Source organism: Pan troglodytes, chromosome 1, assembly GCF_028858775.2.
Source record: "Pan troglodytes isolate AG18354 chromosome 1, NHGRI_mPanTro3-v2.0_pri, whole genome shotgun sequence".
NCBI classification, from domain to species: domain Eukaryota; kingdom Metazoa; phylum Chordata; class Mammalia; order Primates; family Hominidae; genus Pan; species Pan troglodytes.
Genome location: NC_072398.2, coordinates 44,640,214 through 44,663,996, shown reverse-complemented (window position 1 = coordinate 44,663,996; position 23,783 = coordinate 44,640,214). Strand labels below are relative to the sequence as shown.

Below are 23,783 nucleotides of genomic sequence, written 5' to 3'. Positions count from 1 at the left end.
AAGTCAAGGAGAGAGAACTGAGAAGAGGTTGGGGCAGAAGCAGTTACCCTTGGGGTAGTTCAGAGGAGTTGGCAGTAATGTCTCAGAGAAGATACTGTACCTGAGGACTTAGGAGCTGGGCTGGTGCCCATAGCCTTCTCATCCCGGGGCAGTGGGTGGAAGAAGGTGTACACCAAATCACACTGGAACAGAATCAGAAACAGGGCCATTCTTCAATAAGACAATGGCCCAATACAAAAAGGAAGGGGACTGTTCCAGATTTAAAAAGACTTAGGAAATATAACAACCAACAACATGCAGTTCTTATGTGGATTATAGCTCTAACAAGCCAACAGTAAAAGGAATTTGGGGGATGACAGGGAAATTTTGAATATGGACTATGGACTGGATAATATAATAATACTGTAGTTACTTTAAAAACAAGACTTTATTGTTTAGAGATGCATAGTGAGTATTTAGGGGGTACAGTATTATGATGTCTGTAATTTACTTTGTTTGTTTGTTTGAGATGGAGTCTCGCTCTGACACCCAGGCTGGAGTGCAGTGGGGCGATCTCAGCTCACTGCAACCTCAGGCTCCCAAGTAGATGAGATTACAGGCCCTGCGCCACCACGCCCAGCTAATTTTTGTATTTTTGGTAGAGACATATTGGCCAGGCTGGTCTCAAATTCCTAACCTCAGGTGATCCACCTGCCTCGGCCTCCCAAAGTGCTAAGATTACAGGCATGAGCCACTGCACCTGGCCTGTTATTTATTTTAAAATACTTCATAAAAAATAGAAGAAACAAATATAGCAAAATGTTAAGTGTTTAGGTGATGGATATATAGGTGCTAATTATATTGTTTCTCTACTTTTCTGCATGCTTGAAAGTTTTAACCCTAAAAAGTTTAAAAAGAAAAAACAGGCCGAGTGCAGTGGTTCATGCCTGTAATTCCAGCACTTTGGGAGGCTGAGGCCAGAGGATCGCTTGAGCTCAGGAGTCTGAGACCAGCCTGGTGACATAGTGAAACCCTGTCTTTACAAAAAAAAAATACAAAAACTAGCTGGGTGTGGTGGCCCATGCCTACAGTCCCAGCTACTCAGGAGACTAAGGTGGGAGGATCGCTTGAGCCTGGGAAGTCGAGGCTGCAGTGAGCTGTGATTGTGCCACTGCACTCCAGACTGAATGACAGGGCAAGATCCTGTCTCAAAAAACAAACAAACAAACAAAAAAACTGTGTGAAAATACTCACTTGAACATTAATGGAAAAAAAAAACACATACTCTAAATATCTTTCAAAAATAAAATGGTTAAGATTATGGTACTGCAAGTTGGTGTCTGAAGGAACAGATATTTAAAGTTATAGCATATGTATACTATAAATGCTAAGGGAAAAAAGCTCAGAATATAGAGTTATACTCAAGCTATAACCACTATAAAACTGCAAAAATCATGCTTGCATATGGACAAATAGGAAGGGAACATGGACAATAGGGGCAGATGATTTGTTAAAGTATTTAATAATAGGATTCCTCATGACTTTGTTAGGGCCATTATACTACTATTTGTTTAAAAAAAAATCTAGGTTGATAATACATACTCAACCTGCTCAAAAAACTTTTTCCTCAAAGAGGAGCCTTCCTTTCTGAGGCTCTGCTCATTCTCATCATTCTCAGCCCATGTGCCTCGATGCATTCACGTTTCTGTTTAATTGCATTTCTGTGTATAACCCTGTGAGGCCGGACCCACCCTCCTCCTGTCTTCTGCAGACTGGAGCATTGGTCATTCAGCCCACAGACCCCGAAGTGCCAAGTCCTGTTCCTGACTCCTAGTGCCTCCGGATGCTTCCACCTCTGCCTCCCCAACCATCCCCACCAGCCTGGACAGCCAGGAGGAGAGGCAAGCCCACCCACCTCGGCCACCTCGGGGGGTGCGTGGATCAAGTGCCAGATGTAACCGTTTAGCTCCTCCCTCCGCCGCTCGGCCACCGCCTCTCCCCGGGAGCGGCCGATCACGAAGCGACTAGGGAAGCTGGCGTGGCAGCGTAGGCAGCGGGGATGCAGGAGGTGAAGATGGGGAAAGAAAATGGACACAATGGGCTTTTTTCACATTTCATTTGCATTTCCAGTCCCCTAGCACCCATTTCCCAGCAGCCTCCATTTCTAGGGACCCTCACAATTCCTCCTGTGCTGCACATCTGTGCCCAGGTCTGACACCTGCTCAGCATCCCATGCCTACATTTCCAAGGGCCCCAGACAAGAAAACCAAACAGCAGGCCAGAGTCCTGTGGCTCCCCAGATATGGCTCGGGAGCCCTCAGTTTCTCCCATAGATGTAAAAATCCTTTTTTTTTTTTTGAGATGGAGTCTCACTCTGTCACCCAGGCTGGAGTACAGTCGCGCAATCTCGGCTCACTGCAACCTCCACCACCCGGGTTCAAGCGATTCTCCTGCCTCAGCCTCCCCAGTAGCTGGGATTACAGGCACACACCACCGCGCCCAGCTAATTTTTGTATTTTTAGTAGAGGGGGGTTTCACCATGTTGGCCAGGCTGGTCTCAAACTCCTTAGCTCGTGATCTGCCTGCCTCAGCCTGCCAAAGTGCTGGGATTACAGGCATGAGCCACCGCACCCGGCCAAAAAATTCATTTAAAAAGTTGTTTGTTTTGAGACTGAGTCTCGCTTTGTCGCCCAGGCTGGAGCGCAGTCACGTGATCTCAGCTCACTGCAACCTCTGCCTCCCGGGTTCAAGCGATTCTCCTGCCTCAGCCTCCTGAGTAGCTGGGATTATAAAAGCATGCCACCACACTAATTTTTGTATTTTTAGTAGAGATGGGGTTTCACCATCTTGGCCAGGCTGCTCTCGAACTCCTGACCTCAGGCAATCTGCCCACCTAGGCCTCCCAAAGTGCTGGGATTACAGGCGTGAGCCACTGCGCCCGGCCTGAAAAGCAGTTTTTAAAAAAATGGCAGTAAAATATGTGTAACATAAAATTTGCCATCTTAACCATTTTTAAGTGTACAGTTCTGTGGAATTAACCATATTCACACTGTCATGCAACCATCGCCACTATCCAACTTCATAGCTCTTTTCATCTTGCAAAACTGAAGCTCTGTACCCATTAAACAACCACACCTACCTCCCCTCAGACCTGGGCAACTAGCTTTCTACTTTCTGCCTCTAGGAATCTGACTACTCCAGGTAACTCAGATAAGTGGAATCATGCCGTTTTTGTTTTTTTGTGACTGGCTTATTTCACTTAGCAGAATGTCCTCAAGGTCCATCCACGTTGTTACCCGTGTCGAAATCTCCCTCCATTTTAAATGCTGAATAATATCCCACTGTATGTACATATGACATTTTGCTTATCCATTTGAAAAATGGTGTACCTCTTTAAAAAATTAGAAATTTTGAAACATCAGATTCAACCATGCCTTCCTTTCTGGCCAGTGGGCCTGGAGTGAGAGCTCTTGCGTGCAAGGAGAGCTTGGCCAGCAGGGGGAGCACTTGTCATCAAACTCCATACCAGGCCAAGTAAAGCAGGCAGATGTTTAGTCCAAAAGGGTATTTTCTGCCCCTGCAGCCCTGACCACCTCCCATCCCGTATCCTTTCCCCCTCCCCGACATCCCTCTGTGCAGATAGTAAAGGGGGCAGCTACCTGGGCAAGTGGGAAGAAGGGAAGAGCAGCCGCAACTTATTGTGTAATTCCTGGAACTCCTCAAAGGTCCGCTGGATATAGGTGGCCTCGTGAGTGTTCTCTCGCATCACCTTTACCACATATATCTGCAAAGGTCCAGATCTTAGGGTGTACCTGCCGAGCCCTCTGCACCCAGTGAAGGGTGTAGGAAAGGTCCGGAAGTGTATGTATGTGCTGAGGGGAGGGGCACATTCCAGAAGGAAGAGAGCAAGAGTCTCTCCAGTGGAGACAGATGATAGCACATACACAGGAATCTAAAAGCAGACTTCCCACATATGTTGCCAGGATCCTTGACTCAGAGGGAATAACCATCCAATTCAGCTACCCAATTCTAGGCAGATCACGTGAGCAAAGGAGAGGGAAGTGGTCCAGGACTGCTCCCAGCACAGGACGCTCGGTCAACTCCTGTGCCCACTGGGCAAGTGTGGAAAAAGTCAGGATCCCAGTAAGCCACGGTCAGCAGAGAGCAGGAAAGGGGGTCAGATTGGAGAAAACACTTACATAGCCTTTGTTGGGGTGGAAGATCTTCTCATGGCGGCAGAGGAAAACATCACTGATTCGGCCAGAGCTCTTGAGAGTGTGTGTTCGGGAGGCAAAGGAGAGGGTCAGCCGGTCATCTGAGCCCATGAACTTCATCTGAGCCAGATTATGGATGAAAAAATTGAGCTTTGTGGCTACACTGCCCAGGCTGGACTCAATCAACCTGGCAGGAGGATAAGAAAAGAGGATATAACCATGAACCCAAATTCCTGCTGCCTCGACAGGGGTGTTCCAAGGAATATTCCTGACTCCTGAGACTAACAATCAGCTCAGATCAAACCATTTTCCTGTGTCATATCCTCATAAAGCAAACGATTGGCACACAATAATCTCATGCAATTTGCTCATGTGAACCCCAGGGTCTTATCTCCTCCCCTGGCTGCCCACCTGAGCCAAAGACCATCAAACCAAGGTAGAAAGGAACTAGGAACTCACTCTCTCTGTGTAAATGTCTAAATATCAAAAAATTTCAAGGTTCATTACAATAGAACCTCACCAAGCACTGTTGAATCTCAGATTTCAATTCAGCGGGGGAGGTCCTGTGTTAGGAGACCTAACAGAGAAAGTTTAATTCTCTGAGTTCCAAAAAGAGTGGAGAACATTATCTACAGGGACCACATTTTGCAGGCATTCATAGATAAACACATCCTTGCTTTCACACACAGTGTACCTAAAAACATTGTCAAATATGAGGAGACTGAATCATGGAACTCTATGTTCTGGCAAGGGGGAAGCGTCTGACCAAGAAAGTTAAAAGTTATTACAAAAGCCACATTATACATTGCCCCATAGACAAAGTATTTGATGGGACCTAGTGAGAATGTAGATAAGAGTGATGGCAATACCCTTGTGTGCAAAGGTTAGCACCAAAACACAGATGGGAAACCAAGGCTGAGAGAAGCAAAATGATTTACCTAAATCACGGGCAAAGTTGGGACAATGTATGCACGTGGTCAGCTCTAGGCTCTAGCAGCTGAGCTAAGCTTTTCACCTTTCCCCAGTCCTCCTCCTGCCAATCCGGCAGGCTGGGAATTACTCAGGGTGGGCAGTGCTGATTCGCTCAGGGAATCATATTACCTAGTGAAGTAGGTAGTGGCATTGGCCTCTGTATCCTGAGGCCTCAGGGCATCGTACACATACTTGAGGTCCTCCAGGTCTGAGAGTTCAGGGATCCCACAGGACAACATCTAGAAGGAGCAGAAATAACAAGAGAGGGTGCCTGTAACAACAGAGAATTCTTGCTGCTTCTCCACCCTTAGGCAAGGTTTTCTACAGCTAGGCTCCCTAACCCTTCTAGAGGGTGGTAGACAGATGCTGTGGGCAGTGGCTGGAGGGCCACAGGAACTGAAGGGCTGGAGCAGGGAGTCAGGCACCTACACAGACATCATTGTCCTCAGGTAGTCTGGGTCCCTGCCTTTATCTAGGGCAGGCAGGTATTCAGTTGGGGCTCAGAGAGGTAAATCTCTAGAAATCCTCTGCGGCAAGACAGGGAAGTCTTAAAGATGATGCCAGATAATAAGAAGAAGGTATTCGGAAAGGGATGGAGCTCCTCACCAGGCCCAGAAGGTTGAGGAAGAGGTGGGTGTGCTTGCGAATGAGGTTGTAGGCTTGGCAGCAAAGGTCAACAAAATCATGGAAGCGGCTGGAAGGCTTGTCACCCCCGTTGATGACATACGCCATGTCCGAGGTGAAGACAAAGGGGGCACGGTCCCTGAGCCAAGGGGAACATACAGGTAGAAGGTCAACATGGAGGAGGAAGCCCACCATATGGGCTGCATCAGGGGTCAGTTTCCCTCATCCCTCATCACATGGACACACTGGATAGAAGGGGCTCGAACTTTTTTCTTTGTTCCTTTCCTACCTTAATCTTAAAAGATCTCTATATCCTTCATTGGTTCCTTATCTGTGAGCTGGCAATATTTTTTTCTGGATATCTGATTGCATTCCTTTTTGCTACAGTTTGGTTCATTTCCCTTTGTTCAGTCCTTGGTAGGGAAGAACAGCTGGTCCCCGCATTCTTCTGCAAGGCCCTGCAAGGACTTGACCTCTTTATCCGTCTTCTCTCCTCCAATGCTGCTCAGCCCTGGGACCATGATCTGAGGCCCAGCTGCTTCCATCATGGGCTTGTGTCCCAGAGCTCTGAACCACTGTTGCTCACCTCCTTGCCCTTCACTCACAACCTGGCTTCAGGAGATCACTTACCGCTTGATGTTGCCAAACATCTGGGCATGGCCCAGGAAGCGGCCAAAATCAATGTGGAACATGTGACCAGTGGTCTTCAGCATGATGTTGTCGTTATGTCGGTCACAGATGCCCAAGACGTACGTGGCCACGCAGCAGCCAGCGCAGGAGTAGATAAAGTTCTCCACAGCCTGGGAGGGGTCAAGGCAGATGGGAGGAGAGGACATAAAGCTGGCTTGGAAGGACTCCAGGGGCCACAGCCAGACAGAACTCAGCCAGCCCTGGCCTCTCTTCTGTGAACCCCAACAGTGTCTCCCATCTGCCTGTTCATCCTTCATCATGTACTAACTTACACACTTACACACACAGAAACATCTCCCATGTCTTATGGAAAAGATGGAGGTTTATATGTATATCTTCACCACTTCATCTGAATACCATCTTCTCTTTTCTTTCTCCTAGGGAGATTGGTTGGAAAGACAGTGGACTGATCCAAGAGCCCAGTCTTGATCAGCCCAGACTGAGGGGACCTTAAGAGATGGGAAGACTGACATTTACAACTTCCCCAACTGGCCGTGATGATCTTAAGTACAGCCACTGAGGAAGCCAACTTAAGAATCTCTTCCTGACCCTGCTCAGAATTCTATCATCCTTCTTCCTGCCCCAAATAAAATTCCCATTTCCAGAGTTCTTGGTAACAGCTAAATGCTAATCTAATTAAAGTCACTGCACTCCAAAGAAGAGCTGAGGCAGCTTAACACGTCTAGAGAGTGTTTTACACTTGAAAATGGGACATCTTTAGTTGGTAAAATATGTTAGAGATATTTCTGAGTTTAAAGCAGGAGAGGAGTGGTGAGGGGTTGACTCCATCTTATTTTGTCTGGTCAACATCCATCCCCTTATCTGTCTTTCCAGAAAGAAAAACTACATGGAATGAGGAAATAGACCACTCCTGCCTTCAAAATCCTCTTCGTGAGGTTTATAGAATTCCTAAGAACTCAGGAAAGACATCAGCAGAGAGCAATGATCGTCATAGCCAGGTAGGAATGCATGAAATTAGGAATGAGGGAAAGCTTACTAGATATGGAATGCCCGCCCTCCTTGCCTCCTTCCATAAATTTCCACCCATCATCCTTCAATGACCTTGAGTCCCATAACTTTCCAGACCTTCCAAGCTCATACTGACTTCTCTGAACCCCTACAGATGCACTGTCACCTCCATTCATACAGCACTGACTTCGTCCTTTCAGTCCCATGGGGTTTACAGATCTGTTCTCCTAACAGCTTCTTGCCTATTTCACAAGGCCTATTGCAAAACTAGCTCCACACAGAATGCACCCACCCAGCTACTTGTCGAATTACAACCTGATGATGGATCCACCAGAAACTAAGAATGGAAAGGTTATAAAGAAATCACAGCATTCATCTTCTGGAAGAAAAAGACTATTTCTTAGAAAGTAAAATAAATGAATAAAAGCACTTAATAAGGAGCATAACGCGTAACTCCCAGTCGTGACCTGGATCTCTATCAAATCCTCTCCTTGTCACAGATGCTCTTTCTACCTTAAATGAATCCTATTTTGGCTGAGAAAATAGCTGTGTGCCTGTGGGTAAATGACTAAACTCTTTTCACCTCCCTAAGTTATGCAGGGTGTTAGCCACTTACTGGCAAGAAGTCTCACTCTATAAAGGGACACTCTGCCTCTGATTTCAGGGGTTTCATGTGTAGGGTGTGGGATACTCTCTTGCTGAGTAGGTGGCCAAGAGAAAATACCTCTAGTTTCTTTCTTCTGGAAGTCATCAAATGAAACTACCAGCATTGCTGGGGGAGGTGGCTCATGCCTGTAATCCCAGCACTTTGGGAGGCTGAGGTGGGTGAATCTCTTGAACCCACGGGTTCAAGACCAGCCTGGGCAACATGGCAAAACCCCATCTCCACGAAAAATAGAAAAATTAGCTGGGCATGGTGGCACATGCCTGTAGTCCCAGCTACTCGGAAGGCTGAGTCAGGAGGATCACATGAACCCAGGAGGTGGAGGTTGCAGTGATTGTGCCACTGTATTCCAGCCTGGGTGACAGAGTGAGACCCTGCCTCAAAAAAAAAGAAACTACCAGCATTATTCTTGGAGAAAGGCTAGAAGGGCAGAGAAGCTATCTTTGAAAGACTGAGATTAAACATGAACACACAGTTAGTTTCTTTCTGTGTGTATTCTCGTACATTCTTCTGTACATTTATTTTTACTATATTCTTATACATTCATCTGTACATTTATTATTATTTAGTATTATTTCCATACATTTACACATATATGACTATTACATTGGCAGGGAGTAATCACAACTCCAGCACCTAGTACAGTGCCTCTGCATATGGGTGTTTAATACCTGAAAAATGCATATTAGCATAAAGAGTAAGTATATGGGAGGTTGGTAGTAGAAAGGAAAAAAATCATTACTCCTCTCCAAGGGTAGAGGGCCTTGAAATGTATAGCATAGAGTGGCAGAGTTTTGAGGAATGAGAAGGGAAGAAATGACTTTCCAGGCAAAGGAAATATTACTGCCTACAGTACTGCAGAAATGAAAGTAGTAGCCCCCCCTGCCCCCACCGCATGATCTAGCTAGTAACCTAGCTGGAGCATAGGTTAGCATAAGATGGTAGGTTGCAGTGGATGGGATTACAGGAGTCGGCAGGGCTGGATTATAAAAGGCTCTGTGTGCAATGCTATCTGTTAGGATACACAGAGGCTTTGAAGAACTTATCTGCACTTAAAAAAAAAAACAACAGCTGGGCACTGTGGCTCATGCCTGTAATCCCAGCACTTTGGGAGGCTGAGGTGGGTGGATCACCTGAGGTCAGGAGTTCGCGACCAGCCTGGCCAACATGGTGAAACCCCTTCTCTACTAAAAATATGAAAATTCGCTGGGCATGGTGGTGCACGCCTATAATCCCAGCTACTTGGGAGGCTGAGGCAGGAGAATCGCTTGAATCCAGGAGGTGGAGGTTGCAGTGAGCCAAGCTCGTGCCATTGCACTCTGGCCTGGGCAACAAGAGCAAAACTCTGTCTCAAAACAACAACAACAACAACAACAAAAAACACCTCTGAAATCAAGCAGAGGCTGGCTCTAGATGGAGGAGAGGCATTCCAGTGGTTCAGGGGACCGACAGCAAAGAGCTGAACAAAATCAATGGTAACAAAATAGGAAGAAGAGGACAGATTTGAGAGATAGCTGGGAAGAAGAATAAACAGAGCATGGTACAGAAGTGAGATAGAGGGAAGCATCAGGAAGACCGTGGCTTTGGCTTGGGTAAATGCACAGAGAGAGTCACACCATTGACTGATAGCAAACACAAAAAGCAGGTTTCAAGAGGCAAAGGAGAGACAGCGGGCTCAGTTTTGCCTACACCGAGTTTGAGACGTGGGTGAAACGTAGGTGGAAAAGTCCAGCAAGAAGGTGGCTATAGAACCACCTGGAGGAAGGGAAGAGGGCTAGAGGAATGGCTTCGGAGGTCATCAAGATACAGGTGGTAGTTGAAGTAATAAGAGGATGAGCTGGCACAAGAAGAGTGCAAAGAGGGCCCAGCAGGCCAGGAATTAAGCCCCGGGGAACACAAACACTGAAAGCCATTTAAGATCATCTAATTACACATTCACCAAACAATGTTCTGATTATACCTTGGCTGCCCATGCTGGTTTTCCCTCCAGGATAAAGTACATTGATCAATATGAATCAGTATTTGGGTCCCTTGAAGTTAAAATTATACGAATTAGCATTCTGGCCTATAGCCAGCCTCTTGTGAGTTTGGTTATTGTGATTTGTTCCTTCCCAGTGTCCCTACTTCCCTCAACCTAATTAACCCAGAGACTAGAGTTATGATGCTGGGAACAGGCCATGGACCCTAGCAGGCTACCAGGGCCCTACCACCCAGGAAAGCTCCACTTCTAATCTAATCTTCTTTCATCAGGAACCAGCCAGCCCTGTTTTCACTCGTCTCTGTCTCATATCTAACCTCAATCCTAGCTTTGAGTTACAGCCTTGCCACATATCAGCTCCATAACTAGGAATGAATGAGTGAATCTTAATTCACAGCTATGAAAAGAAGGGGCTGGCATAAAATGATCTCTAAAGTCTCTTCCAACCAACTCTTTTTCTAGAAAGTACCACTGAACCCTCTGAGAACATAAGGGAACCTGAAGAGGATCCACAACTGGGAGGGATACAGATGGGCTCTCAAAAGCTGGCGCCTCCTCCAAGACTTAATCTGCCAGGAGAACTCAGTGAAAGTTTCTCAGTCCAGTATCAGGGGATTTTCTCAGCCAGCTTACAAGAGGCATTTGAGTGAGTCACCCCCAGATATTTGGAGGCACCAGTCAACCAAGAAAGGGTAGGTCCTTCTGCCAACAAAGCTGAGCTGTCCTCTCTGAGCAAGTGCAGGTCTTGTGGTTAAAGAGCTGTGTGCCGGCATCAGGCACACACACACACCAGATGCACTCCCCACCCACAACCCTACCTTCTCATACTCGTCCTCCCCAGGGTTGTGTTTCTGCAGCCAGTCTGCCAGGGGCCGGTCCTTGAACGAGCCGGTCACCCCATGCTCCACCTGGATCTTACGCAGGGTCTCGGCATTAGGGATCATCTCCACCATCCCTGTGAGGGGAGAAGTGGGGGTCGCGTTCCAGACCAGAATGAAGGGGACTGCAGGGAGAGGACTACAAGGACTGTGCTCATGCTTCCCTATAAATTAAGCTGTAAGGCATTTGGACTAAGTCTGATAATAACAGGAAAAGAATAACCATAGAAAGGAAGGTCATTCCCACATTTCCTATTCCATACTGTGACTTTTTGGTCTCTCCAGTTCATAGCTGCTGCTCCCTTTGTTTTTAGCTTTTACTATGGGAATTTGAAAATATATATAAGAATAAAAAGAATGGTATCATGACTTCACATGTAACTATCACCCAGCTTCAAAAATTGTCAACATTTTGCTAATCTTGTTTGCTAATCACACAACCCTATTTCTCCACTCCCTGCCACCTTGGTTGGAGTATTTTAAAGCAAATCCCAGATACTTTATTTCACTCATAAATATTTCAAGTGTAATTAACAAAGACACCATGCCATTGTCACATCCAAAAAATTAACAATCACTCTTTAATCTAACTCAATCTATATTCAAATTTCCCCCAACTGTCTCTCTCCTTCTCTCTCTCTCTCTATATATATATTTTCACACAGGGTCTCACTCTGTCGCCTGGTCTGAAGTACAGTGGCACCATCATGGCTTACTGCAGCCACAAATTCCTGGACTCAAGCGATCCATCTGCCTCAGCCTCCCGAGGAGGTGGGACTGCAGGCACATGCCATTAGGCCTGGCTAATTTTTTATAATTTTTATTAGAGATGAGGTGTCTAGGTTGGTCCCAAACATTCCTGAGCTCAAGCAATTCTCCCATCTCAGCTTCCCAAAGTGCTGGGATTACAGGCATGAGCTACCATGTCTGGCCCAAAAAATATTTCCTTACAATTGGTTTGTTTTAATCAGGATCCAAAGTCTACACAATATGCTTGGCTGTCACGGCACCAAGTCTGTTTTACTTTATAACAGTCTCTCTCCCATGCCTCCCTTTTAAGGCTATCCCACAGCTTCTCATGAAATAATCTTGCCCTTTTCACTTTCCTGGAGGAGGACACAGTTTGTGTTGGCAATGGGCAGAAGGACAATAAGCAAAGGGGTCCCCTCCTCCACCCTCAACCCTACTCCCAACTGACCTCTGCCCCGGCCGGTGGAGAAGCAGCGGAAGATGACCATGCGCATGTCCAGCCCCTCCTGGACCCAGATCTTGCTCATGATGCGAATCATCTGCAGCGTTAGCATGTCCTGGCGAAGGTCGTCCCCACACTGGATGGAGGGAGAAAGTGACCAGATCTAATCTCCACTACCTCCCCAGCTCTCAGGTCTCCCAAGTGCTCAACCTTGGCCCTAAACTAACAGTGACAGGGAGTTCCCCAGCCTCACACCCCTGACCTGCTCACTCAGCTCACACCAGGTCAAAGATGGCCCAGGAAGCTTCCCTGTTTGCCAATGTGTTGTTCCAGCTTGTCCTGCAATCCCATGGCCCCATCTGAATTAAATTCACAGTCTGCTTCTGCATGCAGCCCCTCTGACCATCAGGCCTTTTTTTTTTTTTTTTTTTTTTGAGACAGTATCTCACTTTGTCACCCAGGCTGGAGTGCAGTGGCACGATCTCGGCTCACCGCAACCTCCGCCTCCCAGGTTCAAGTGATTCTCATGACTCAGCCTCCCAAGTAGCTGGAATTACAGGTGCCTGCCACCACGCCCAGCTAATTTTTTTATATATATATATTTTTAGTAGAGATGGGGTCTCACCGTCTTGGCCAGGCTGGTCTCAAACTCCTGACCTCAAATGATCTGCATGCCTCAGCCTCCCAAAGTGCTGGGATTATAGGCATGAGGCACCACACCCAGGCCATCAGGCCTTTTTTAAACTTGAACGTTTAGACTTTGGATTTGGAACTTGCGCATAGCAAATATATAAGTTACTAAGTCACATGCATGTATTTTGTCTCCCCCATTAGATTATATGCTCTGAGACTATCATTTACTTCTCAGAATTGTGGATACATCAGAGTTAGAAGGGACCTTAGGGTTCATCTAGTTGGACCTGCACCTGATATATTAATTTCCTCTTCAGCAGCCCTGCCACATGGCATTCAGCCTCTGCCTGAATACCCGAGGGACAAGCGGATCACCACCTTACCCAACCCATTGTTGAGGGAGCTCTGCCTCCTAGAAAGCACTTCGGGATACTGAGCTGCCAGTTGCCTCCCTATACCTAACACTCTGTTCTTAGGCCTCTGGGGCCATGCAGAATTCGTCTAAATCCTTTTTCACCTGATCATCTTTCCTACATTAAGACAGCACGGAACAGTTGGAAGAGAACCACCCAGGGGCTACTTAATGCCACTCTAGGCTGCCTCCTTCTCTCTCCCACCCTGGTCCACCAGGCTTGAGTAAAGTATTCTCACCTTGAAGATGACACGGATGTTCTCACCCAGGGGATCCACATTTTGGAAGGAGAGTTTGAGGGGGACAGCATTGGAGTTGAAGTAGGAACAGTCCTGCCACAGTGAAAAGATAGTGACGAGGGTCAGAGTGGCCCGTGCCAGGAAAGGAAAACGACCTCTCCACTTCAGACCAAGATGCTGCCTCCCCGCTGCTGCCGGTCCACCCAAGACCTGCTCATTGTTTCTTCCGGATTTCCCAGAAACCCAATTTCCTTCCTTCTCTCGTTAAATAGTCATCATCCCAATTCAGTTTGTTATGACCTCAGCTCCGGCACTTAACCTCCCATCCTGTTAGTTCATTCTGCACACAACTTACTAGTTGTGTGACCTCTGGTAAGTCACATGTCCCATCTACACCTCAGTTTACTCCTCTGTAAAAGGGGACTCCCAATAGTACCAACGTCCTAAGAGTTGTGAAGATGAAATGCCATAACCAACATTAAGCACTCAGAACAGGGCCGGGCACAGAGAGTGCTCAATAAATGACAGATGACAGCTGCTATCACCACCACCAGCTCCGACTTCATCCCCAACATCATCAGAGAAAGACACCTGCCTAGCCGCCCAACCTCCAACCCAATTCCTCTACCCTGCAAGCTGTCAGGCTTCTAAAAGTCCATACACATTAGGAATGGGAAGAGGCCACAGATATGCCTTTCTTCCTAATCTCTCTCTTATTTTATGGCTTATATGGAGATGCTCACCTGTGCCCATACCCCAGTCTGTGCCCTCATTCTGTCTTTAAGCAGAGTTCACAGCCCCTCTGCCTCTTCTTTCTCCTTTCTATTTCTGCCATGTGTGGGTAGAGGAGAGACAGGATAACATAATCCTCACCATGTTGCATGGGGGTGAGCTGAGACCCCTGAGGAAAAGATGCTAGGCCAAGACCACATGGTAAGTTAGCAACATACTGACGCCCAGAGAACTCAGCTCCTCGACCTTGCATGCCTGGTTAGTGAAGACCTCACCTCCACTGAGCCCTCCCACTCTGAGAGCCCCAAACCTACCAGTCACTCACCCTGGGCACGATTCCCTTAACCAGCAGACTGGGGCTGAGTGGCAAGCGGCACGAGCCATTGAGGGCAAAGAACTGCTTCACCTCCTCCAGGCCTATGCGGAGGATTCCCTGGAAAGAAGGGGAGGAGTACAGCAGGGGTGAAATGGAGGGTCCATACTGAGAACCAGACCTCTCCCAGGGGTGGGTTCTCGGTAGTAGTCGGTATGAAAACCACCCCGAGAAGTGTGGACACCCTCCAGAAGATCCTTAAGGAGGAGGACCCCCTACACCCCAGCCTGGGACTGTACGCTAACAGCAAGACCAAATAGCTCTAGAGGGGAGCAGATGGCAGAACAGCATGAAGCAGGCCACAGTGCACAGAGAGGGCAGGCTGTCTCTCAAGGGGGAAGAGCTATTTAGGCTTCTGCCAAGAAAAGCTAACAATCTGGACGTTGATACAAAATCTCTCAATTTTTAAATGTCGTTAACCAGGAACACTGCTGGCTGGTTACAATGCCTTTGTACAAACAGATAAAGGTGTCCTCTCTGGGTGGCATCAGGCCTGAGCCATGGGTCACAGCATGGTGAACAAAATATGGCTGGATTTCAGCCCTCACTTGCCCCTTCTGGCTGAGTGCTCTTGTGCAATGAACAACTTACACAACTGTGCTTAGCCTTTAAAACAAACAGCTAAATAAATTTCAATATTTTACAGGACAAACAAAACACATCCACGGGCTGTATCCAGCTTGTGGACTGCCTGTTTACGGCCTACAGTTTCCAGAGTCAGCTGCTCCCCGCTCCAAAATCAAAAATCGTCACGTGGAATCTTGTTGTTCAGGATTCCTAAGAAGAAACTGGCTGCCAAAGCCCTGGATGAGAAATGGGTAGGGGCAGCCTCACCCCACTAACCTGCCTTGCAGATGGGGCTGCCTCCCGGACCTGCTGGGCCAGTTTGGCCAGGGCATTGACAAGCCAGCACTGGCGGTTAAACTCTTCTCTCAGCCCCTTGCCACAGCAGCACAGTAAGGCTGCCAGCAGATACTGGTAGCGGATGCTGAACTGAGAGTCCTTGAGGCCGTCCTTCAGTAACCTGCAAGGCAGAGGGAGTCAGGAGTCAGGGCACTCCAGGGATCAAAGGCAAGGGTACAGGGGGAGACAGAGTCAGGCCCAGCTCCAACTCACTGCAAAACCCACCCCGAACTTGGGAGGGAAAATACATTCTGTATGTACGGCTCATATGGAGATGCTCACCTGTGCCCATACCCCAGTCTGTGCCCTCACTCTGTCTTTAAGTAGAGTTCACAGCCCCTCTGCATCTTGTTTCTCCTTTCTATTTCTGCCATGTGTGGGTAGAGGAGAGACAGGATAACATAATCCTCACTATGTTACATGGGGTGAGCTGAGACCCCTGAGGAAAAGATGCTGGTCCAAGGCCACAGGGTAAGTCAGCACATACTGAAGCCCGGACAACTCAGTTCCTTGCCCTTGCGTGCCTAAGAGTGAAATACTCCTACGTGAAAGACACGTGTCTACCTCCCACTTTTCTACATGCAGTTTTACCAGAAGAAGTAGTGAGTCACTCTCAAGTCAGACACAGCTCGTTTCAGGAGGAAGCGCACCAACGGGCTGTCCAGGTAGCATTCATACTTCAGGGCCTGTTTCGGAGAAAGGGAGAAAGAGAATATGAAGCTTCATTAACTGCCTGTAACCTACACTTATTATTATTGCACTGGGATCTCTGGTTTCTAAGGGGCAGAATGCAGACTCACTTGGGATATTGGGGATGGGACCAGCAAAACTGGAGGGAGGACCAATCCACCCACCTGTACCAGCTGGGGCAGGTAGTCTAGCAGCTCAGCATCTGAGAGTGAGCCAATCCACTGCACAGCCATACGACGCACCTCCTGGTCCGGGAAGCTGCAAAACAGAGCCCAGTGCCCTGACAACCTAGCTGCAAGTTGAGGCACAGCTGTGAGCCCAGCACCCTCACACCTGGGCTTCAGAGGCATGGAGAAAGAAAATGCAATGGCCCTAGATTCTGCTAAAGTCACTAGAAGAATCCTTAGCTACTTCTCTGGATAGCAACCCTTGGGAATGAGCCTTCTTCACGGTCAGAGTCTGCCTTGAGCCATGGGGGAACAACTGGGTAGCCACTCTCACTCCTTGGAGGATTTAAAGAAAATGGGACAAAGTCCTCAACCTTACTCCAAAGATTTCTCCCTTGACTCCCACTGTGCCAGAAATTCCTGCCATTGGAGGGCCCTGATGTGGGTAAAAGCATTATTTTGTCTTGTTAACATCCTTTAATGCAAAATGTACCACGCAAATAACAGAAAATCACAGTATTTTATATAAGCCAATAAACCTTGGCAGAATTAGTTTAGCAGAGATTAACAAAACCATTGGCTCAAAAACTCCTTAAGGCAGGTCACATGGATAGGTACATTTTGATTACTGAGAGTGGCAAGAAATAAGCAGGAAATCCTGGGTACCATCTAGAAAAGGCAGCCCTAACAGATCTAAGACTGGAAGCCTTGGGTCCCAAGAGAACCCTTCAAGAGAAAGAGGGAATGGGCAATGATTAAAATAAAACTAAGTAATAAGGATTTCAGTTACACAGGCGTATGCATTTGTCAAAACTCAGCCAATGTACAGGTAAACTTTGGGTATTTGCTTATGTATAAATGTTGCCCCAAAAGAAAAAAAAAAAAAAAAAACAGAACAAACATCGAGCTCTAGTTAATGATGTGCATGCCAAAGCAGGGAGTTTAATGGTGTCTGTAATTTACTTCAAAATGTATAAAAAGTCTGGGCATGGTAGCTCACACCTATAATCCCAGCATTTTTGGGAGGCCAAGGAGGGAGCATTGCTTGAACCCAGGAGTTTGAAACCAGCCTGGGCAACATAGTGAGACTTTATCTCTACAAAAAAATTTTTAAAATTATTCAGGTGTGGTGGTGTGCACTGTGCACTTGTTGTTCCAGCTACTTGGAGGCTGGGGCAGGAGGAGTGCTTGAGCCCAGGAGGTCGAGGCTGCAGTGAGCCACATGCATGCCACTGCACTCCAGCCTGGGTGACAGAGCAAGACCCTGTCTCAAAAAAAAAAAAAAAAAGCATAAAAAATAAGATGGATAGATGGATGGATACAGCGATGGATAAATGAAATGTACACAATCCAGCACACAGAGCAAATGCTAACAATAGAATCTAGGTGGTAGGCACATGGGTATTCACTGTACAATTTTCAATTTTGTTGTATGTTTGAAAAATGACAATATAACATTGGAGGGAAAATGAGAAAGAAAAAGCAAAAAGGAGAAATGGAAAATCCCTGAATATCCACACCCACTTTACCATTTTCCCCAGGGCTGGCTCAGATCACTGATGGGCAGTGTCGTGCCCTGGCTTCTACAAGAACACATAGTCAGAAAAGGCAGATGTTACAACTCACGTGGCATGCAGGAGCCCCAGGGCATCCTGGTGGTTCATGTGGGTCCACTGCTTCAGGAGAGCATAGATGTCAGGCAGGCAAGCCCACTCCCAGCTGGGGGCGCTGGCGAGCACCAGGGGGAGCGAGCTCACCTCCGAGTGGCAGTAATATCGCTTCTCCCACAGGCGCTTCTTGTCAGCATCAGTGAGCCTGGCGGGCACACGGAAAGGAGAAGGTGGTGGGAGGGTAGGGGGCAGTGAGAGAGAACAGCATCAGCCAGGGGGTGCAGCCCTTACCCTCAAGGGAGTGCTGCACACACTGCAATTCAGCGGTTCCCAAGCTTTGCTGCATATGACACCCACTTGAGGGGCTGAGTGAACACCCTCGCCATGCCTGGGTCACACCTGATACCAGTTAAGTCCAAATGGCTGGGGAAGCCAGGCATCAGTCTATGCCACAGATCACCAGGTGATTCCAATATGAATCAAAGTTTGGGAACCAGAGCCCAAATCCTATCTTTGATCCCAACTCAGGGACATCTTGGATGGAGAATGCATGGGCCAAGGGCACCGAATCTGCTACCCCTCCTGCGGATGCCCTGAGGGCACCACGCTCAATAGAACCACCAGAGGGCAGTGGTCGCCCAACACCAGGGTCTGTGCTGCTAAGAGGCCTCCTGGGGCCTCCAGGGATCAGCTGTCGGCTTTCAAGGACCTGCAGCTAATTGGGCCTTGCCTGAGATCAGGTGTCTAATGGGAGAAGGGAGCTGAGGGTCTAATGAAGTGTAGTCGGCAGAGTGGGGGAAGGGAGGTCTGCAGTCACTCAGCTACTCCAGCTACTTGGGGTGGACATCAGGGACAGAGATGAGCCCCATCTCTCTCATGCCCCCACACACACAACACACGTACAGGGCTGCGCAGGAGCCAGAGAGGTAAACAGAGAGCAGACAGCGGAACCAGGTCCCTCCAGCTCCTCCAGTTCTGTTCTCACCCCTCCTTCTCCAATCCTGTGAAAGCAGCAGCCCCAAGGATGAGATCAGCCTGGACTCGCATACCCCTGAGAGCTGCCAGCTTGCCTTGACACCTGATCCTTTTTGGAAAGTGACAGGGCCAGAAAAATTCAAAGGCTGTTGGTGTGGAAGGGGCAGGAGGTGAGAGCAAGAGGTGGGGGCAGGGTGGTGGGGCCAGCTGCCCCAGTGGACAGAAGGTAGTAGATAGCACATCTGGGATGTGGGGCAGAGCTCTGGTCCTCCTGGGTAGCTGAGTCTGGACCAAGTCCCTGGGGTGGGGACTTGGGTATTCTCAGATCTAATTTCCTGACCTTGACCTCTCCACTTTTCCTAGTGTCAGCTGATGGAGAAAGGCCTGGGGGCTGCCTCCACTTCCTGCTGAGGTGGCAATGCCCACCCCTTCCCACCTCCACTCCCAAAGCAGGAGGACGGAGACTCAGTGCTGGGAGGTCAGATGAAACATGACAGATTCAGTGGGGGCCCGGGTCTCACCAGTACAAGGACTCTTTCTGCATGATGTCTTTAAGCTTGCGCTGGTCTTCTTCCCGGAGGCTGCCAAACTCATAGCGGGGGCTGAACTTGTCTCCAGGGGGGCTGGTGAACTTGATGTCAAAGGCCGAGGTGGGGAAGTCAATCTGGGGGATGAGATCAGGGATGTGAGGAGAGAAAACAGGCAGCGTGTGTGGACTCCCAGCTTCTTTCTCTCACCCCAGCATTCCGGCCTTGTCCCTCCCTCACTTTCCCTCAGGTTCTTTGTAAAATAGCCCTGTTAGACTTGGTGATCTCTAAAGTCCTTTCCAGCTATAACTCTCAGCAAAAAATGAGAGGGAAACAAAAAGAGAAAAAGAATGGACATGTGAGGAAGAGGTTCGGTGGAGATGCACCTTGGTGAGGGGTGAGGGGACAAGCCCCAGCCAGAACTCTGAACAGAGGTGTCACCCAGCTGAAACACGGGGTGCATCCAGGCTGAGTCCGGGGTGACTTCCATGGGGTGCCAGAGGACACTGCTGCCAGAAGGGAGGCAAGACCACACACTGGGAGAAGGCCCTGGGACACTCGGTCCCTACTCTATGCCACCAGATGTTCATCCTACTAAAGTATCAGAGCTGAGTGAGCCAAGTCTCCAAAGGAGGTCTACTTTCTTTCATTCAAAAAACTTATTTATTTATTCATTTATTTATTTATTTTGAGACAGAGTCTTGCTCTGTCACCCAGGCTGGAGTGCAGGGGTGTGATCTCGGCTCACTGCAACCTCTGCCTCCCCGGTTCAAGTGGTTCTCATGCCTCAGCTTCCTGAGTACCTGGGATTTACAGGCACCCGCCACCACACCCAGCTAATTTTTGTATTTCTAGTAGAGACAGGGTATCACCATGTTGGCCACTCCTGACCTCAAGGGATCCCCCTGCCTCAGCCTCCCAAAGTGCTGGGATTACAGGCATGAGCCACCACACCCAGCCTCATTCAACAAATATCTATTGAATCCTAACATGTGCCAGGCATTTTCCAGAGTCTGGGCATAAAGCAGCAAATAAGACAGACAAAAATTAGCCGGGCGTGGTGGTGTGCGCCTGTAGTCTCATCTACTCAGGAGGCTGAAGTGGGAGGATGATTTGTGCCTGGGAGGCAGAGGTTGCAGTGAGCCAAGATTGTGCCATTGCATTCCAGCCCGGGTGACAGAGATCCTGTCTCCAAAAAAAAAAAAAAAAAAAAAACCTGCCTCAGGGAGCTTTCATTCTATGTCAACATTCATACTCCATACCAAAGTATCTCATAACCACAAGAAGGGGAAGCTGGGAACTGAGAAGTGCACCTTGGGCGTGACCAGCTCCTCCTCTTCTCCCTGGAGAATAGGTCCATCCTGCCAAAGCACTGAGTCACTGGCAGGGGGAAAGGTGTCCCCTCAGGCCCCAAGAGGACACAGGTCAGGTTTGATCAGACTTAGAAGTATGAAGATTCAATACAAGGGACTCAGAAGCTGAGCCCTGAATGCAGAGGGTCTCAGACCCCATCTTCAGGCTCCACGAAATCAATTTAACCTCCAGGAGATGGGAGATGGATACCCCAGAGCTCACCTCACAATCCACATCTAACCATAATCCCTCAGTTGCTTCAGTCACATCATCCTCCCATGCTTGAAGTTCTAGCACTCTCTCCTGCTGTCCCAGCCCAAATCTCCAGGAGAAAAATGTAGAGTTGACTGGAATGGTCTTGCTGGTGACTGGGAGGGAAGGGCTAAAGCCTCACCTGCAGGATGACACTGTCTGGCTGGTGGAAATTAGGTGCACTCCAACGGGCGCTGGGATTTTCCTGTGTTGCTGGCCACAAACCCAGAAGCTTCCGGCCACAGGTCAGGACCCTAAGAAGGAGGGAGAGTGGGAAGAGCTGCTAAAGTGGCTAAGCAGAGAATATTTCTACTGCTCCCCCAATCCAAAAATCTGCCTTTTCTGTTTGAAGCCACCATCCAACTCCCCTCTCATTCTCACCGTGGACCATAGCCTCTTCCTTCTCCCAAATCCTGTAAAAGCTTACGCCCTCCAAGAGGACTTGTGAGCTAACCACACCCTGGTCTGGATGACTTGGTGGCAGGGATGCCTTCATGAGGTGGGGAGGCTGGGCTAGATGACCTCTAAGGTTCTTCCAGTGACAAGACCAGATGATCTATTACCCAAGCATTGCTTTTCCATGTATCCTCAACACGGTCCTGTGCCACCAGAACCGCTCAGTGGCTCTTGGTTACATCAATAGTCCTGGTCACCAGTTCTGTGCTTGGGGATCCTCTGGACTTCACCAGTGAGCCTCACATGGCCAACTCTCCCAAGGCGCACTGGCCAGTGCAGCAGCCAGGCCCCTTTCTCTGTCCCCCTCCTCCCCTTCCAAGGCCAAGAAGCTGTACCCTGGGGCTCACATACTGCCTGAAGTTGAAGAGTGGGGTAGTGACCCAGCCCAGGGCTTCAGGCACCCGCCGCTGCTTATTGGCCTCTGAGGAGCTCCCCGGTGGGGGGATGGGCAGAGCATAGAGAGTGGCACACAGCAGTGTCTCCCGAGGCAGCCGGTTCACCTGCACTGGGAAGCAGATCCTATGGAGGACAGGAAGTCAAATTAGGAGGGGCCACTCCTGTGGCTTCAAGCAACAGGTGGCCCAGGAAGTCAGGCTGAGGCTGAGGCTGAGGATACAGGGTTCGGACATACTCCCTGAGGAAGCCCTCCTCCTGCAGAACAAGGAGAGGTCCCAAACTAGGCAAAACCCCCACTGGATGTTCCCAGAAGCACAATGTGGTGTCCTTGGAGCTTTGCAGTAGAGTGAGGCAAACATCCCGATTTTGAAGCTACCCGTGGTGCCTGGACAGAACTTGCTTAGCAGAGCCACCTCGGAGTTCAGGTGATGACACGTCCCATGTTGTCAGCCTTGCTCCTTTCCTTGTTTTAGGATTTCCGCAGAGGGTCCGCAAAGCTACTCCTTTTGTCCTCCTTTTCCATTTGACAGTCCCCATCCCTCCCCCACTTCTTGCTGCTGAGAGCCACCAGGAAGAAGCACCATGTTCTCTGCCCTCGGTTCACCCTCCCCCACAGCCCTCTCACTTGTCCTCATAGGAGTCCCCTTCACCTAGCCCCAGGGACACACAGTGGGTTTTTCTCACCCCCACCCCCAAACAGCTTCAAAGCCAAAGGGACAAAGAGGAGGGGTTTCTCCAAGTCCCCCAGTGGTGAGAAAGCCAATGGCAGGGCCAAGAGAACTGAGACACATAAGCCCCACCACTATTCAAGCCCATAAGTTCTCTCCAGGTCCCTCAGTCTGAATCACACCTAGCCACTCCCTCTAAGCTCAGGATAAGGAACTGCTGGGTGGGGTGAAGTACACAGGGGAGGGGAGCTGTGGAAAGGCAGGGAGGACCCACGTTACCTTTCGGGGAAGCTGTCCCTGGGCCAAAGTCCATACTGTCACACCCTCCTGGCCAGCCCAGGGCCCAGCAACTTCTATGCCAGAGGGCGCAGGGGCAGGGCGGCCACCCCCAAGGTTGGCAGTTTCATGATAAAGCAGCCTGCCTCCACCGCTGTCCTCCAGAGGAATCTCCACCTAAGTGAGGCACTCCCTCCAGCCCACCACAGACTGGCAGAGCCCTGCTCTGTCCCAGCTGCCTCTACCCTGGGGGCCCACAGCTATAATTAGGGCCCCTCCAGCAGCCAGCAGACATGCCAGGCCAGGGCTTGGCTGGAGGTGACAAAGCACGGCTGCTGAGCCTATTTTGAGAGTTAGCTGATCCCTGGACCGCTACAGTGGGGCAGAGAATCAGCTGACCCCATAGCAAAGGGGAGAGGGAGCTGGTCCTGAGCCTTTCTTTTCACCCAAGGAAGAAGCTTCCAGCTTCGTATCTTAAGGAAAAGGGGAGTGAGAAGACTTTATGAGTGAAACCAGAGCCAGCCAAGGCCCTCTTCCCTTCAGTCCTTGGGTATATCTGGTATTCCACAACCTCTCCCACAGATCTTCACCCAGGGCTGGTCAGGATAACCATTATGTTGGCTGCAGCCCTTACCTTCCTCCCTGAGAAACCCCTCTCCTTCCTGCAGCCCATTCAACAACATCATATCACACAGGCTGCCTCCTCCAGGAAGGATTCCTGGAATGTGCTGGTTGGCTCCAGTCCTGGTTCTGCCACTCACAATCCTGGGCAACTTAATTCCCATCTCTGTGCCTCAGTTTCTCATCAGGGAAAAGGGGAACATAGCTTCACTTGCATGATGTGTGTGCAGACTGTGTACTTTTTGCTATGTGATGCTGTGGTTACTGCACTGGCACTGGCTTATACAGATAGTATTTTCATGCACACGTATCCCCATGTATCAGCCAGTCTGTCAGTCAC

The 23,783-nt window shown here is 48.9% G+C and overlaps 1 protein-coding gene across 9 annotated transcripts in view; it reads right to left on the bottom strand.

Moving 5' to 3' along the window:
- The window catches only part of PIK3C2B (phosphatidylinositol-4-phosphate 3-kinase catalytic subunit type 2 beta), a 71,107-nt gene that overhangs the window by 5,407 nt on the left and 41,917 nt on the right, over positions 1 to 23,783 (bottom strand). For 6 of the 9 annotated variants that reach the window (XM_016936888.4, XM_016936913.4, XM_063792900.1 and 3 more), the window contains 18 exons: positions 21,834 to 22,001; positions 21,169 to 21,280; positions 19,416 to 19,558; positions 17,936 to 18,124; positions 16,307 to 16,400; positions 16,044 to 16,138; positions 15,393 to 15,573; positions 14,502 to 14,609; positions 13,445 to 13,537; positions 12,167 to 12,296; positions 10,909 to 11,045; positions 6,420 to 6,589; positions 5,772 to 5,928; positions 5,295 to 5,404; positions 4,179 to 4,380; positions 3,639 to 3,763; positions 1,895 to 2,012; positions 101 to 182 (listed from right to left, as the gene is read on the bottom strand). In XM_016936888.4, coding sequence (XP_016792377.2) covers positions 101 to 182; positions 1,895 to 2,012; positions 3,639 to 3,763; positions 4,179 to 4,380; positions 5,295 to 5,404; positions 5,772 to 5,928; positions 6,420 to 6,589; positions 10,909 to 11,045; positions 12,167 to 12,296; positions 13,445 to 13,537; positions 14,502 to 14,609; positions 15,393 to 15,573; positions 16,044 to 16,138; positions 16,307 to 16,400; positions 17,936 to 18,124; positions 19,416 to 19,558; positions 21,169 to 21,280; positions 21,834 to 22,001 — 2,414 coding nt within the window. The remainder of the gene's footprint in view (positions 1 to 100; positions 183 to 1,894; positions 2,013 to 3,638; positions 3,764 to 4,178; positions 4,381 to 5,294; positions 5,405 to 5,771; positions 5,929 to 6,419; positions 6,590 to 10,908; positions 11,046 to 12,166; positions 12,297 to 13,444; positions 13,538 to 14,501; positions 14,610 to 15,392; positions 15,574 to 16,043; positions 16,139 to 16,306; positions 16,401 to 17,935; positions 18,125 to 19,415; positions 19,559 to 21,168; positions 21,281 to 21,833; positions 22,002 to 23,783) is intronic. The other 3 variants (XM_063792906.1, XR_010150944.1, XM_063792910.1) reach the window with 3 other exon arrangements.